Source organism: Hippocampus zosterae, chromosome 3, assembly GCF_025434085.1.
Source record: "Hippocampus zosterae strain Florida chromosome 3, ASM2543408v3, whole genome shotgun sequence".
NCBI classification, from domain to species: domain Eukaryota; kingdom Metazoa; phylum Chordata; class Actinopteri; order Syngnathiformes; family Syngnathidae; genus Hippocampus; species Hippocampus zosterae.
The window spans coordinates 28,625,456-28,641,443 of NC_067453.1; the positions used below are offsets into that span (position 1 = coordinate 28,625,456).

The 15,988-nt window shown below is 43.3% G+C and overlaps 1 protein-coding gene across 1 annotated transcript; it reads right to left on the reverse strand.

Moving 5' to 3' along the window:
* Positions 1-861: 861 nt before the first annotated feature.
* Positions 862-14,812, reverse strand: phaf1 (phagosome assembly factor 1). The gene is made up of 16 exons (XM_052062142.1): positions 13,852-14,812; positions 13,444-13,526; positions 12,610-12,693; positions 12,320-12,363; positions 10,685-10,764; positions 10,454-10,548; positions 8,891-8,955; positions 8,699-8,811; positions 7,421-7,554; positions 7,203-7,286; positions 6,615-6,697; positions 6,476-6,519; positions 6,354-6,403; positions 6,158-6,216; positions 5,183-5,255; positions 862-4,227 (listed from the first exon to the last, which is right to left on the reverse strand). Exons 1-16 carry the CDS (start codon positions 13,913-13,915, stop codon positions 4,129-4,131), a joined length of 1,254 nt encoding a protein of 417 aa, XP_051918102.1. The 5' UTR covers positions 13,916-14,812; the 3' UTR covers positions 862-4,128.
* Positions 14,813-15,988: the final 1,176 nt, after the last annotated feature.

Sequence of the window (15,988 nt, forward strand, 5' to 3'; positions counted from 1 at the left end):
GCAGTTTTTTTTCTTCCTTTTCTGCTTTCTTTTTACACCAAAGCAATGTGCTAGTAAGCGTTTGAATACAACTCTTCTCAGATAATTACAATATTTCCAACCCAACAAGTGGGAAAAACAAGAACAGGAAAGATCACAAAGCAAATCATTGTTCCTTCTGCATCAGCTGTTCTTATCAGTAAAATGCAATAAATCAGTAAAAAAAAACTAAGAAAATCAATAATCAGAAAATCAGTAAGCAAACTAAGACTCCACTTCTGACACGAGCCCCAAACTATTTTTTGCAGCTCTCCTTTGCAGTCCAAATGTGAAGGATTTAAGTTTCCACGGCAAAAGAGAAATGACTGACCAAAAAGGTGCGTGAGGGTGACGCTGTCAAGAGAAAACCAACAACGCTGGTAGAATTACAGTACACAAAAATTTCGGCCATACTTGCAACAACGAAGGGCTATTTTTTTACAAAAATAAAGTCCTGGAATAAAAATAAGTCAAATGTTACCCAGACCATGTCTAAAGTGTTATTTTATAAAAATAACTTCCAAATATTACAGGACAAATGTCCACATTTCAGAGAGAGAGAGAGAAAAAAAAATCAGAAGAATAAAGGCCTAATCTTACGCTGTTGCAATTAAAACAAACAACAGCGGACATGAAAGTCCGTTAGTCGGCCTCGCGTTATTATTTCAGGCTGGCCCAGTCCATCCATCACTGACGGTGAAAGCCAATCGGCGTTGAGAAGGTACCGCATCACATGTAGGTTTGAGTTAAAAATAGTGTTTGTATACCTTTCGCTTCCACAGACTGCAATGACATTGTCCCATTATGTTTTTATTGCACCAATCAACATGCTGTGTGTGTGTGTGTGTGTGTGTGGCAAAGTAAGGACGTCCTCCCCACCACTGGACTGGGCCAGGCGAAAATAATGATGGCAAGATGACTGACAGAATGTATCCACAAAACAAACAAGCAAAAGTAACAAAAGGCATCGTTATATGGCACATCAACACCGTCAGCAGTTTGAACTTATCAAACAAGCTCTGTTTTGAACAAATGCTCCCATTTTATTCGACTCCCAGAAAAATACAAAGCAGGCATCGACAAGGGCGCAGGAAAGGGGACACGGACAAGACATAACCGTGTCAATCATCCTACGACTGAGAGTTGCCCTAGAAAAGCATATTTACAATTTTTATGTATAAAAGTAGTATTGAATTGGTGGGCTGCTAAGCGATATGTTTTCCCCAGGGGGCCCCGATTCTCTGGCGGTATCAAGGAAGACGGTGGCTGCGGGTCTCCCGAGTGCCATTAACGTTTTGGCTGAAATTTCAACATCCAATTAGGTTTTTTTTTTTTTTTCCGCGTGACAAGATTGTGTGCGACTATTTTTCTTTTGGCACAAATACTCCTTGATAGTTTGGTAATCATGTGAATGACAGAGCAATTCAGGGTAGCTCCTTTGACACCCTATCGTGGCCCCCCCCACATGCGGGATGTTCCAAACAGCAGAGCTTACATTCTTCAGACTATTTTTGCCACCTGACCTATTGGGGTGTATCCAATTAAATGTATCTTGAACATGATTTGCAATTCACTGTATTCTGTTTTTTTTTTAAATTTATGTTTAACACAAGGTCCCCAATGTCTTCGGAACGAGGTTTGTAGTTAGCGGGAGGCTTTTCTACCGCCTTGATGTGCAGGAATGCCTTGAAAAACATTTGTGCATTTATGCAATATCCTTGCAATCCAGATTGAGGTACATGTACCACAGTGCTACGCTTTACCCTAAATCGTGGAAGATTGAATGAATGCAGCTTTTCTTCTGGAAAAGTTGTCCTACGCGGGACGACAATGGAAAGCCGTTTACAAATACTCATACTAATAGGCCAAAAATCACACAAAGTACCATATCGGCCCGAATATAAGACGGTGTTTTTTGCATTGAAATAAGACTGAAAAAGTGGGGGTCGTCTTATATTCGGGGTCTAGACATTATACCCATTCACGACGCTAGATGGCGCCAGATATCTTTGAAGTGAATGCTGAACTTGACTCCCCAGGCCAAAGTGAACCCCTGTCACGAAGAATAAAAATAAAAATAGCGGTAGTATGAAGCATAAAAATAAAAAACAACGGTAAGAATGAAGAGAGAAGAAAATAATAGAAGAGAAAATGGAGAAACGTAGCGACAATCTGGAGAAAAGTGGGTCGAAGATCGGCCAGGTTAACCGGCAGCTGAGGAGAAGTTATTAAATTTACATTTCATACACCACAAGCCATTCATTTACGACCGTGATTGTGCTTCATATTTATTCATATTTAAATGTTCAGATATTAAGATTTAAATGAGGCAAAACAACACGCTTTTTCTCTCAAATATATTGTTAGAATCATTTATTTCAGATGTACTGTAATTATTTTCTGTATAAAAATTAATTTGGTGTTCAAGTCTTTTTTTTTTCCAAACATGAGTCTCGAAAAAGCGGGGGGTGGTCTTATCTTTTGGCCAATACGGTCAAGTCAAAAAACACGTGTAGTTATTTATTTAGCTACTTGCGTAATGAATTGGCTTACTCGTGAGGACAAAGAGAATACATGTACATAGATGGACTCGCATATAAAAATAAAAATGACCAAACAGCTTGTCATGGGAAGGAACCAAACGTGACATACCAAACCCACCCTCTTGCCTGACGCCATGACACAGCATGAAACGGTTACAGGTGAGCTCAGCAAACCGGAACAAAAATGACCCTGAAATGTCTTTGGCGTTTACGTTTGGCAGTCAAATAAATGAGCAGGAGAAAGCGGACGTTGCTGAGGGATGAAAAGTCAAGCGTCACCGGGTTGGAGAGTACCGGTAGTCTCCACAGGCACATAAGCACCTGGCGTAAAGGAACAGAAGGTGTGTCGACACACACACAACACGCTACGGGGCAATCTATTCTCTAAATTTGGTCAGTGAATGAATAAGACTGTTTCCCCCGCCCCGGCACCCCCAAAAAGGAAAAAACAAACAAACATTACTTTTTCAACGTGCTTACTCCTAGGGGAGGGGGGGGGGGCATTGTTCAATGCTTCTAACATTCATTCATTCATCTTCCGAGCCGCTTGATCCTCACTAGGGTCGCGGGGGGTGCTGGAGCCTATCCCAGCTGTCTCCGGGCAGTAGGCGGGGGACACCCTGAATCGGTTGCCAGCCAATCGCAGGGCACACAGAAACGAACAACCATTCGCACTCACACTCACACCTAGGGACAATTTAGAGCGTCCAATCAGCCTGCCATGCATGTTTTTGGAATGTGGGAGGAAACCGGAGCACCCGGAGAAAACCCACGCAGACTCAGGGAGAACATGCAAACTCCACACAGGGAGGCCGGAGCTGGAATCGAACCCGGTACCTCTGCACTGTGAAGCCGACGTGCTAACCACTGGACTACCGGGCCGCCCTGCTTCTAACATGCGGGATTAAAAAAAAAAAAAGAAAAGGTGGCCAATTTGTGCTTGTTGTCGACGAAGATTTGAACGCTGACCTCTCTTTTTGGAACAAAGTAAACTGGCCTTTAGTGTGCTTCATTGTTCGGATAGGAGATGATTCAGCAGGCTAACTCACGAGGGTGATCGTTTCGGGGTCGATGGGAGTAAACCCGGGAAGCCATGTTTGAACACTTTCCGTTTCGAGGCGTCACATGTGGCTCCGCCATTGACTGCTTGGTCCCTTTATTGTCCAATAAGTTTTGGATCAAGCATGAAGCTTTGCCGTCTCTCCATTTATCGGTCCTCTGCAGCGTCTGACGGCTTTCCACAAGTCCACAGCGGGCAGGACAGCTTCAGAGCAGCTCTCAGTCGCATTTCACTTCCTGTATTTGCTTTCTACCGGTTCCGCCCGAATGCAGTTTTCATCACGGCGTCTACGTGATGTTCCCTCCGGGGCAAAAGCTCCTCTAAGTGCCAGTTCTCCAACACAAGACAAGTGCTTGAGCGCGATTCTTGCAGGCCAACAGAAAAACGAAAGCAATTGCGGCCGTTTTGGAATTGAATGCAAGAACGGGCCGCGTCGTCTTTTGCGGCTTACTTAATTTCAACTCTGAGAACAAGACAGAATGAGATGCGGTTGTCACGGTTACTTGCTCAGTGGGAGATGCTGCTACCGGCCTCAGGTTGGGCTCGGCCGGTGGTCCGTGGTGGACTGTAGAGCGTCACTGATGCGATGTGGTTATTCTGCATCACCTTGAGGAAAGACCAAACAAATATGATGACTCAAATTGTTCTCTGGTTAATTTGACCAAGTTCACTTTCAAACAGCTTGTAAAAGCTTGCATTTTTTTTTTTTTGATCCGGTGGGGCCAAAACATTCACACTGCCGTCCTGGCAATTTGGTGGATGGGAGAGCGGACATTTTGTTGCTTGCGCCAATCGGACAAAACTACAGAAGCAAGGACTTGTGTCGCCTTCTAAGTGACCGTCCAAACGGTTGTTACTGCTTCACCTGTTCGGATAATTATGCAAACCAAAGGGCAACGTCGCCATCTCACAGTTCCCGAAGCGCAGGGGCGGCGATCAAAAACCGTTCGAAGATGGCAAGTGGGGCTGCAGTCGGTCTTCAGTAGACCACAACAACTGAGGAACTTCCCTTGCCGTTCCAATTCTTTTTGGAGGGGGGGGGGGGGGGACTCGACATTCACTCATACTGAAAGTGTCACATCCCGGGGTTGCCACCAGGGGGCCGCCGTTTACACACCTGTCACCCATTAGGGAGTAATTGCTCAGCCTTTATTTGGACGCTCTGGCAGTCTACTCACTGCCGGAGAATTCCACGCCGTGCCAAAATTTCTCTCGCCCAATTCCTACTTGCATTTATTCATTGCCTCTTAGCCTTGTGGCCATTATTATGCGTCGTTGTTCCTCTTGCGTTCTGTTCGAATCTGACCCTCCTTGCCATCTTTTTCCGCAAGCGTTTTCAGTTGTCCTTTTATTTTATCCCTGGTCCCTATTTTGACCAGCGCTTCTTGTTATTCTCCCTGTCGGGTTATTTTGTGTTTGTTATTAAAGACTCCTTTTGTTATCTGACAAAATCTCTTTTTGTGTCTGCTATTTCGGGGATCCACTTCCTTATTTTGTTGTGCACGGAGCGATCATTCTATCGCTCCGGGCACAACGTGACAGAAAGTACATACAAACTGACCTCAAAGATCATCCTCTGCAGTCCAAAGCAAAACGTGGAGCCAAAGGGGTTGGTATTGTTGGCGGATGAGGACCTGTTAAGCAGATTTATCCGTGTTATGGTGACGCTACAATAATGCAGCTTGTTAAAAATGTTTCGATGAAATACTGTGTAGAAGTATCCTTTTTTACGTGCGTCCGGAGCACAATTTCCAGTGGAGAAATACCATTTAAAAAAAAAAAATCATTTATATCATTAGCGGCCCGGTAGTCCAGTGGTTAGCACGTGCAGTGCAGAGGTACCGGGTTCGATTCCAGCTCCGGCCTCCCTGTGTGGAGTTTGCATGTTCTCCCCGGGCCTGCGTGGGTTTTCTCTGGGTGCTCCGGTTTCCTCCCACATTCCAAATAGATCACCCGAATTTAATTGGATCATTTCCCAAGCGCCCGGTAGTCCAGTGGTTAGCACGTGGGCTTCACAGTGCAGAGGTACCGGGTTCGATTCCAGCTCCGGCCTCCCTGTGTGGAGTTTGCATGTTCTCCCCGGGCCTGCGTGGGTTTTCTCCGGGTGCTCCGGTTTCCTCCCACATTCCAAATAGATCACCCGAATTTAATTGGATCATTTCCCAAGCGCCCGGTAGTCCAGTGGTTAGCACGTGGGCTTCACAGTGCAGAGGTACCGGGTTCGATTCCAGCTCCGGCCTCCCTGTGTGGAGTTTGCATGTTCTCCCCGGGCCTGCGTGGGTTTTCTCCGGGTGCTCCGGTTTCCTCCCACATTCCAAAAACATGCGTGGCAGGCTGATTGAACACTCTAAATTGTCCCTAGGTGTGAGTGCTTGTTCGTTTCTGTGTGCCCTGCGATTGGCTGGCAACCGATTCAGGGTGTCCGCCGCCCACTGCCCGAAGACAGCTGGGATAGGCTCCAGCACCCCCCGCGACCCTAGTGAGGATCAAGCGGCTCGGAAGATGAATGAATGAATGAATGAATTTATATCATTACCTATGAAGCACAACAGGTTTTTCCATTGGGTGGCCCAGCAGTTCCTGAATCTGATCCCACTGGCGATGAAAAAGAAAGTCATGGAAAAATTAAACGCTTGCTTACCTTGTGTTAAGTTTACAAGCCCATAAGCTTGTCAAAAAGAGGATATAACAAAGGGATGATGTCACATTTAGAAGTTCAGGAAAGGACTAACCTTGCTGTAAGTGGTCAACACGCAGTCATCCGTCTGAGAGTCGGCTCCTCCTGAGAGAAAAGAAACATGCGTTGCTAACGACGGTGAATAAAGTAGAAACGGTCGAGGATCCGGTGGCTCACCTTTTTTTATGAGAAGTGAAATCTTAAAGTCACACCGATGATATCTGCAGTGCAAAATGAGGCAGAGTTAATAATAAAAAAAAAAAAAAATCTCGGAATACCCCCCGCCCCCCCCCAAAAAATTGAGCAAGATATTTACATATTGAAGTTATAATGTCCCGGGTAGTTGGTATGTAGGACGAACTTCTTAACCAGATGAGTTGTCGAATCAAAAAGGATATCCTGCAAAATAAAAATGAAATCCAAACATAAATGTCTGAACCCAAAACGAGGACACTTGTAATCGGCATCGGGTACACGCGCGTGACGTGCACGTGTGCGCACTTCTCTGTCGGATGCAAGCGGGTTCTTATTTGGGTCTCTGACAGAGCATCCAACTGGGGAAATGGAATTTTAAAAGGTGAAAGATTCTGTTGCAAACCCTACTTAGTGGCGATAAGTCCAGGGAGGCTACGATCGTAACATAAGAAAAAAGGCTCTCTTTGTATGCTTGTGTTAGCATTATTATCAGCATGGATAAGTTGGAAGCCCCGAGACAACATTAACCAGCCGTGACCGACCGAGTGAGACATTTTCTTCCCTTAACGGCTCATTCGAAACATGCAATAAAAACACAGCATCAAGCGACGTTGCACTTCACTTACAAATCACAGTCATCATATTACAATTCTCTACAAGAGTGACACAAAAGCAAAACGCAAACTTCTCCGGGTATGTCCTTACGCACCACTCCGAGGGTGAAGTAGTTAAAGAAGTAGTCGTTACATTTGGAAGGAACTTGTTTATGAGGTGATGGAGAGTGGATCTTCATCTGAAATCAAGCAGAACACACGTGGAGAAGATTGACTCACACATGCAGAGCATCGTCACTGCGATTACAGATGTTTTCTCTCAACAAGAAACAACACAGATTTAGGAGGAGAGAAGAAAGAGGAGTTTTGACACCTTGTCCTCGGACTTGTAGAATACTTTATGCGGTGACCCGAGAGCACCCAGAACCTCCTGGCAGGAGTCTCCAAAGTAGATATTTCGTTCTAAGGACCTCACTTTAGCATCGCCCATCACTCCGGGACCACAACCTGCACATTCATTGGAAACAAATGAAGAAGCAAACACCGGGCAAGCCCATCGCTTTCAGTTGCTATGTGCACATTTATTTGCCAGTGTTAAGATTGCAAATAAGATAAGATAAGATATCCTTTATTCGTCCCACACTGGGGAAATTTACAGCCTCCAGCAGCAAGAATGTATGTAGAAAGAAGAAAGAAGAGAAAAAAACAACAAACATCTTTCAATTAAATGCAATATGAGCACAATGGATAAATCGCAGTACTATTTACGATTTTCCTTCACATCATTTATTCATTCATTCATTCATCTTCCGAACCGCTTGATCCTCACGAGGGTCGCGGGGGGTGCTGGAGCCTATCCCAGCTGTCTTCGGGCAGTAGGCGGGGGACACCCTGAATTGGTTGCCAGCCAATCGCAGGGCACACAGAGACAAACAACCATTCACGCTCACACTCACACCTCGGGACAATTTAGAGCGGCCAATCAGCCTGCCACGCATGTTTTGGGAATGTGGGAGGAAACCGGAGCACCCCGAGAAAACCCACGCAGGCCCGGGGAGAACATGCAAACTCCACACAGGTAGGTCGGAGCTGGAATCGAACCCGGTACCTCTGCACTGTGAAGCCGATGTGCTAACCACTGGACTACCGGGCCGCCTTCACATCATTTAATTATTATTATTATTATGATTGTTATTTTTTATTCATCAGCCTGACAGCAGTCGGTAGGAACGAGCGTCGGTATCTCTCCTTCTTGCAGCGCGGGTGTAACAGTCTCTGGCTGAAGGAGCTACCAAGTGCTGTCAGGGCGGGCTGGAGGGGGTGGGAGGGACTGGCCATCATAGCTTTTAGCTTAGTTAGCATCCTTCTGTTGCCCACCTCCTCCAGAGTGTCAAGGGAGCAACCCAGGACAGAACTGGCCTTCCTGACCGGTCGCTCCAGTCTCTTTAATAATAATTTAATTTATTTAAGTCTCTTATTTAATTTAATAAGAGTATAATGTGCTATTAAAGCTTTTATGGTATGGCTTCTAATAACATTAGTCTGTTTGATTGACACCTGAATGGCTAATAATAATAATAAAAATAAAAAAAATCAATTCTTGAAGTCTGGCTATTGATATAATGTGGGAATAGGCAATGAAAGGCGTTACCCGCAGTGAGTAGGTGGAACTTAAGCCCGACTGGTCCTGTTGCCTCTCTCAGCACATCCACACACTCTGCATAGACGTTACCAAGGAAACAGGCCAATGGCATCGCTGGTGCTCTGAGCACAAGATAAAAGTGCACATTGAACGCGTTAAAATCAAGTCTGCGAAGAGCTTAATTGGGTGCATGTGAAGTACTTTGTTTCTTGCAGGTTGTTGCCGGTGTAGATGTGCATCCTCTTGACCATGGCCCCATGTGGAATCTGCAGGGAGGCCAAAACCCACGACAAAGTTAGGCTGCCAAAAGCAAAAACAGCTGCGAGTAATGCCGTGTACGTGAAACGCGCAAAGATAGTCCTCGCAAGTCGACGTAACACTGCGCCGACCAAAGTCAAGTCTACGATGAAAACGAATGCAGCCGCTGCAGTGAAATACACTTTCTGGAATGATCGGAGAGCCGTTAGGATGACCTGATCAACTCAGCCACGTGCCTTTGAAGGGAAAAGGCCTTCATATTGGAACTGATTGGAAACAGTGCATTTGTAATGCGGCTGAGTTCTCTAGTAGGTAGGAATGCTTCATCTGGAAAGATGTAAACAACTTTGCATCCGAGACAGACGCCGTGACTTTGAGCTGATCTTTGGCTAAATGGCCGCTACCGTTCGAAATTCTGAAAGACACCTTTAATTTGAAACATGGCGCATAATGAGGAGACAAACTAAGTACCGGTATGTAATTTTAATCCTGCTTCAAAAAATGTACTTGGAGTTGTTATGCTAAACTGCTGTTATATAGAAACGGTTGCTAACGTACAGATGTGCTGGCGGAGTGAATTTTAGCAAGATGGCTGAACCTCAAAATATCTTTCTTAAAATCGACTACAGCAAACCCTCGTTTATCGCCGTTAAACGGGTACCAAAACCACCCGCGATAAATGAAAATCCGCGAAGTAGCGACCAATTAACACACACACACACATTATATATATATATATACACAAACACACACACATATAATATAATATAATATATATATATATATATATATATATATATATATATATATATATATATATATATACATACATAATGGCGGCCTGGTAGTCCAGTGGTTAGCACGTCGGCTTCACAGTGCAGAGGTACCGGGTTCGATTCCAGCTCCGGCCTCCCTGTGTGGAGTTTGCATGTTCTCCCCGGGCCTGCGTGGGTTTTCTCCGGGTGCTCCGGTTTCCTCCCACATTCCAAAAACATGCGTGGCAGGCTGATTGAACACTCTAAATTGTCCCTAGGTGTGAGTGTGAGTGCGAATGGTTGTTCGTTTCTGTGTGCCCTGCGATTGGCTGGCAACCGATTCAGGGTGTCCCCCGCCTACTGCCCGAAGACAGCTGGGATAGGCTCCAGCACCCCCCGCGACCCTAGTGAGGATCAAGCGGCTCGGAAGATGAATGAATATATATATATATATTTGCACTTTTCTGTAAATAAGCACTTTTCCCTTATCCGTGTCTGTATTTGGAGTATCTCACCATTATTTGCTTCAAACCTGTGTCAGTCACTCGATGTGCTTTAAGTGCATGAGTTTGACCTCACAGATGGGTTTTGTTCAAATGAGAAGTCACATTTGCTTTTAGCATATGAACAAGTGAATTAAAAACAAATCCGGATTTAAACAAACAATACGAATTGGGGATCACATTGGACAGCAGTCTGAATGTGGCCTTAAAAAAAGTGCCGCCACACACAACAATTGCAACAATCTCACCTCGTATTTTGGAGCCTCATTCCAAGAGTCAAGTTGGAAGGAGAATGAAAGTCCTCTAAAGTTGAGATGGAACAACTGCTCAGCTGCATTGTAAACTGGACACAAATGGGAAAGGGGAATGCAGATTCAGCACATACGAGAACAAATCACAAAAAAAGTCCAGTCCTATATTTCTGTATCCTTTATATTTCCATTGTGTCTAAATGAGAAATGTTTTCAAGCAAAGTGTACCTCCGGGGTGGGTGGCTCCAAACGATTGGTCTATTTGTTCTATAGTGGGGGCGATGGCTTGAGAATTGAAATGGACTCCACTTGAAAAACACGCACAGAGTGTAGAGACAGTGAGACAACCATCTGCTGCACGACATCAGAAGTAAATGCAACATATTCATTTCACTGGATGTATACAAAGTGTTTGAAGAACACACTCAAAGGTAAGCTAACTCCATTACGGGGTAAGCTAACTCCATTACGGGGTCGAATAATTGAAGCATTTTTTTTTTGGCTCCGAGTTGAATGTCATCTGTACTGCAACATAAAATGAACAATTAATAGCCCATACAAGCAATGATAAAAGTTATAATCGTAATAGAAAATGGCGAAAATAGGAAGAGTAAGCCTAGAGTCAGCGAGGAGCTTGTTTAGTGAATGTGGAAGGTGGTTAACGTCACATCTGCTAAGAAACAAAGAACAAACACTGCCCCCCCCCCCAAAAAAAAAACAACCCGGAAAAATAAAACATGGGAGAGGTGCCATTTTACTCAGCAAGCACTGCCATGGTGCCCTTTGTTATGGGCCTCTGACTTTTAGAATGCAAATTAATTTAAAAATACACCAAACGTGATTTTTTTTCCCCGTTTCTAAAAGTTTGCTTTAGTTTCTTTTCTTTTGTTTCATGTAATCAAAATACAAATATATTGGACATGCCACCTGAAAAGGAAATGAAGGATTCTGAGATGACCACGCGTGGGTGGGACGTCTCCTTCATTTTAGCACGACTAGCATGCCTACCTGTTCATTTTTAAATCAAAATCAAATCACACTGTCATTCTATCATAAAAAAAAAATTACGGACTGTATTCAGTAAAATAAAAAGAAAAATATTCAGGTAGACCAGAGGTGGGCAAACTACGGCCCGGGGGCCGAATCCGGACCGTTGGTCTTTTTAATCCGGCCCGCCGAAGGTTGGTCCACAATTAAGGTTCGATGTGAATGATTGCATTTATTTCAATTGGACTTGTAATGACAGGCCTTTCACCGCCAGATGGCGCATTGACTTGAAGTTGCAGAACATGAGGGTTGGGGGGGGTCTTTTCGACCACCTAGGACCTCTGTATCGCTCTACTTCTACTGGTGTGATCACAACCCATCTGCAGCAATGCACGGGCTAAAATAGTTCATCATCAACACTGTTGTCATTTAAAAAAAAAAGGATATTAATACAGTACTTTCATGCTTTTGTTGTGTTGATGTTTGATATGGACTGTCAACAAATGCATTTTTTTTTAATGTACCATAACTCGTGCTGACCTGGCCCATCTGTCAAATTTTAAAAGTCAATGCGGCCCCGGAGCCAAAAAGTTTGCCCACCCCTGAGGTAGACACAATAAATATAAGCTCCTGAGCTCCAGGACTGTATCCACTATGCCTTTGTGTACATTATTAGAGCGCGGAGTAAATATTTTTATCGCGTGCCAAATGACAGTACAATATTGAGTAAAACATTTCAGGAACTGCTTGAAAGGAGGAAAGAAAAAAAGTGTGCTTTGGGTACAAAAGCTATATACCGGATGACCTGCAGCTGTTGCCTGCGTGTTACTGAGCTTTTGTACAAGGACACTGTTTTGATGAACGGTACATACTCACCAGTATTTCAATTTCACTTTGCTTAAGTCATACACTTCAATCACCTGTCAACAAACAGACCAGTCACACAGTCGGCATGTAACAATACACCGCTCCCTTTAGTTGACTGGAATACAGCCCATAAATGACACAAAATTAACATAACAGTGTTATGCAGTTGGTTTATGAGACCTAAATTGTCAAAAAAATACGGCGCAGAGCTCATGCGTATCGCATTGCTGTGAGATCGTTTCTTTAGAATCAACTTTGTGGCGGTGGCAGTACAAGAATCCCGTCCGTACGGATTTCACCTTGAGTCTCTGATTTGTGGCATCAAACAGCAGTTTAATCCCATCCTGAGTCAAGTTCAGTATGAGGTCATGGCTCAGTGGTGTCTGTTGAGGAGATGAACAAACTCATTAATTTACATTACGATGGGCGGACTGTGGAGACGTCCAACATGCACATGATGCGGAAGGCCATTATTGGAGTCTGGCATTTAACAACATTTACGAGCGCCACAAACCATTTTTCAATAGACAAAAAGAAAATTGCTCTAAAATCTGTTTTTTTTTCCCCCCTTGAGTTATTCTTCAATCCCAGAATGTTGTGGTCGTAAGAGGTCTTTGACAACAGAAACACACTGGATGAATGACTTATGAAGAGAAGAAATGCCCCTTGTTGTTCAACTTACCGTAACTAAAATTTAGGGGAAAAAAACACATTTAAGAATTTCAGAAAAAGAAGCCGCATACCTTGCAAGGTTTTATTCTAAATGGTAAATCGTTAAATAACTCTTCTAAGCTGCATTGGCTTTTTAAAGTTTTTGATGTGAGGTTCCAAAATAATGTCACTTCACATTTGTCAACACTTCCAAACAATTGAAAAAAAATCGGATTGACCACTGATGGTATTGAAGTAAAAGAAAGTGATTTCAAGCACTTGTGGGCTACGACTATAAAACAATTAAATGGAAACCAGTATGGTGGTGACTGAGCAAGTGTCAAAAGGTTCGACGTTGGCAAGGTCGGAAACAGAAGACCCCATTATTGTAAGGAAACCGTGCCCCTGTTCAAGCTAAGCTGTGTTGAAAAATGGATGGATGGATCGAATGAGTAAAACACGGGACATTGTGGCCATCTCACCTGTTCACTGTAAAGCACCTGGACATTTTTGATGATGCGGCAGTGTTTCTGGAGAATAGAGATAGCCTGGGCCAATGGCATGCCTGGACAAAACAACAAAAACAAGGCATCTTGTAACTTGAAGGTTGCAGGTTTGATTCTTACTTCACTTAAAGCATCCTTCAGAATACGGCAACATACAGAACCCGCAATTGCCATCGACGTGAGTAGCTATTAATTGTCTTTCGTGGTAACCTAGGTCACTATTATTGTGCTATGGTACAGTAAACATTTGAAGTACTGTCTCCTAAATGTAAAAACTCATTCAAATTCAAAAAGATAAACAGCATTTCTCAGCATCAAATTCAAACGTCTCGTTTTATTTTCTCTCAAATATGCACATACTGCTATTTTCATATCAAAAGTTACCTAAGGCAAATTCCCATTGCTCATTTCCAAGTGATCGCTCAGGCACCACTTCCAGATCCAGCATTGGCAAGTAGTAGGGGGGCGGCTCACCTTAAGACACAATGGGACCCTTTGAGGGACCCTCACTTCTTTTTGCCCGTCTCGACCCTGAACACTGAATTGTCTACTTCAATTCATAACTCCCAAAATAAACAAATACACGCGCGGAAATCAGCGTGAAACTTTTCAGTAATAAGTGACCACTTTCATGTGGTACATATGACACTAACATTACAAGTGTGCGGGAAAGAAAAAAAATTGAATCAAAAACATAAAATAATGATCACAAGATTAAAAAGAGCCTTGCAAGTTACAATTTTAGTAACAGGCTACCAGGTTAGCTGCTCTCGACTTTTGCGAGCAAATTACGTAACCTGACATGAACAACGTCAGCTGTCAGTCGAAGTATTGCTGAAATAAGTCTAGACTCTTGGGTCACTATCGGCCAGTTACGAAAGCACCGAGCAGGACAACAACACTGTGTTGCGCTATTCGCTAACATTAGCCGACCCTGCTAGCTGCGCTTATTGCGTGAGAATTAAGTGCAATTAGGAAAAAAAAAACAACGTATATTAAGGAAATGCCCCGTGGTTATCACAGAGGCGATAAGCAATGCAGATCACACAGCCATGGCATCCATACACAAAGCGGGTTAATTGGCTGTCTGTCTATCTGTCCTTCTTTCTTTATTTCTCCCTTCCGCCACCACCGAGGGTCCCAGTTTGGGTGCGAGCTCTTGTGCAGCGCAGATGCTTTTTCAAATTCCTCACGTCCCCGTTCGTCACGTGTTTGTTGAGCCGTCCGCCGTCTTCCGTCCTCGGGGTTAGAGCGTCGCCGAACAACGGCAACTTCGGGAATCAACAAGAAGCAGCAGGCTCAGCTGATTGTCCCACTTCCTGTATTTGGCGCATGTTCTGGGTGGGACGCAATGACGTCAGAGCAAAACGAGTCGCAAGGAATCTAACCGTAGAGAAAATAGAAGTATTGTGTATAAAACTAATGGAAAATGGTCACTCATAAAATAAAATAAAATAAAATAAAATAAAATAAAATAAAATAAAATAAAATAAACTTCCTGTATTTGGCGCATGTTCTGGGTGGGACGCAATGACGTCATAGCAAAACGAGTCGCAAGGAATCTAACCGTAGAGAAAATAGAAGTATTGTGTATAAAACTAATGGAAAATGGTCACTCATAAAATAAAATAAAATAAAATAAAATAAAATAAACTTCCTGTATTTGGCGCATGTTCTGGGTGGGACGCAATGACGTCAGAGCAAAACGAGTCGCAAGGAATCTAACCGTAGACAAAATAGAAGTATTGTGTATAAAACTAATGGAAAATGGTTACTCATAAAATAAACTAAACTAAAATAAAATAAAATAAAACTTCTTGCATCAATACTGTTTTGAATCAAAGCAACACAAAAGCGGTGCCGTGGAAAAGTACACTTTACTCAAATACACTATAGGCAGCCTAATGTTATGTTTTTTGTTGAGGTTATATTTGTTTTCGTGTACCCTTTTTGTCTCCATCTGTTCTCGTCATCCATGTTATTGGTTAAACACAAGGGACACGGATGACGAGAATAGGTGGAGACAAAAAGGGTACACGAGGGCACAAAACCTAATGTAACCTCAACAAAAACATAACACCTACACTTATTCAAATAACTGTTTACGCCCGACCGGGACGGCTCATTTTTCACTCCAAACCTCTATGTATATATATTTTGATCATGAAAGTGATATTGCAATTTCAATTTGATCAATTTGTTTTGGAGGAATCAGATAATAACGGTTTGATTTTGTGGAGGTGATAATGGTTTTTCCTCATAGGCGCTCACATTTCATGTCAATAAAATCCTAACTTTTGACTTTTTGTATTTTCACAAATTGAAGAGTAGAGATGTGAGCATAAGAATTCAGGTGACGATTTTATTCATCTTTTTCAAACACTAGGTGGCAACAGAACGTGACAAAGCAAGCCAGGAAAAATTAATCCAAGGCTTGCCTCCTTTCTTCAATCAAGAGACAGGCTACGACTTGGACAAATAAGCAGTCACCGCCCATAATATAATAAAACACCACAAAACC

Excerpts from the sequence above, each read along its gene's own strand:
- phaf1 (XM_052062142.1), bottom strand. The coding sequence starts at position 13,915 with ATGCTGGATCTGGAAGTGGTGCCTGAGCGATCACTTGGAAATGAGCAA. Across the intron at positions 7,555-8,698 it reads GTTCCACCTACTCACTGCGG|GTTGTGGTCCCGGAGTGATG; the intron begins GTAACGCCTTTC and ends ATGAATGTGCAG. Across the intron at positions 6,520-6,614 it reads GGACATTATAACTTCAATAT|ATATCATCGGTGTGACTTTA; the intron begins GTAAATATCTTG and ends TTTGCACTGCAG.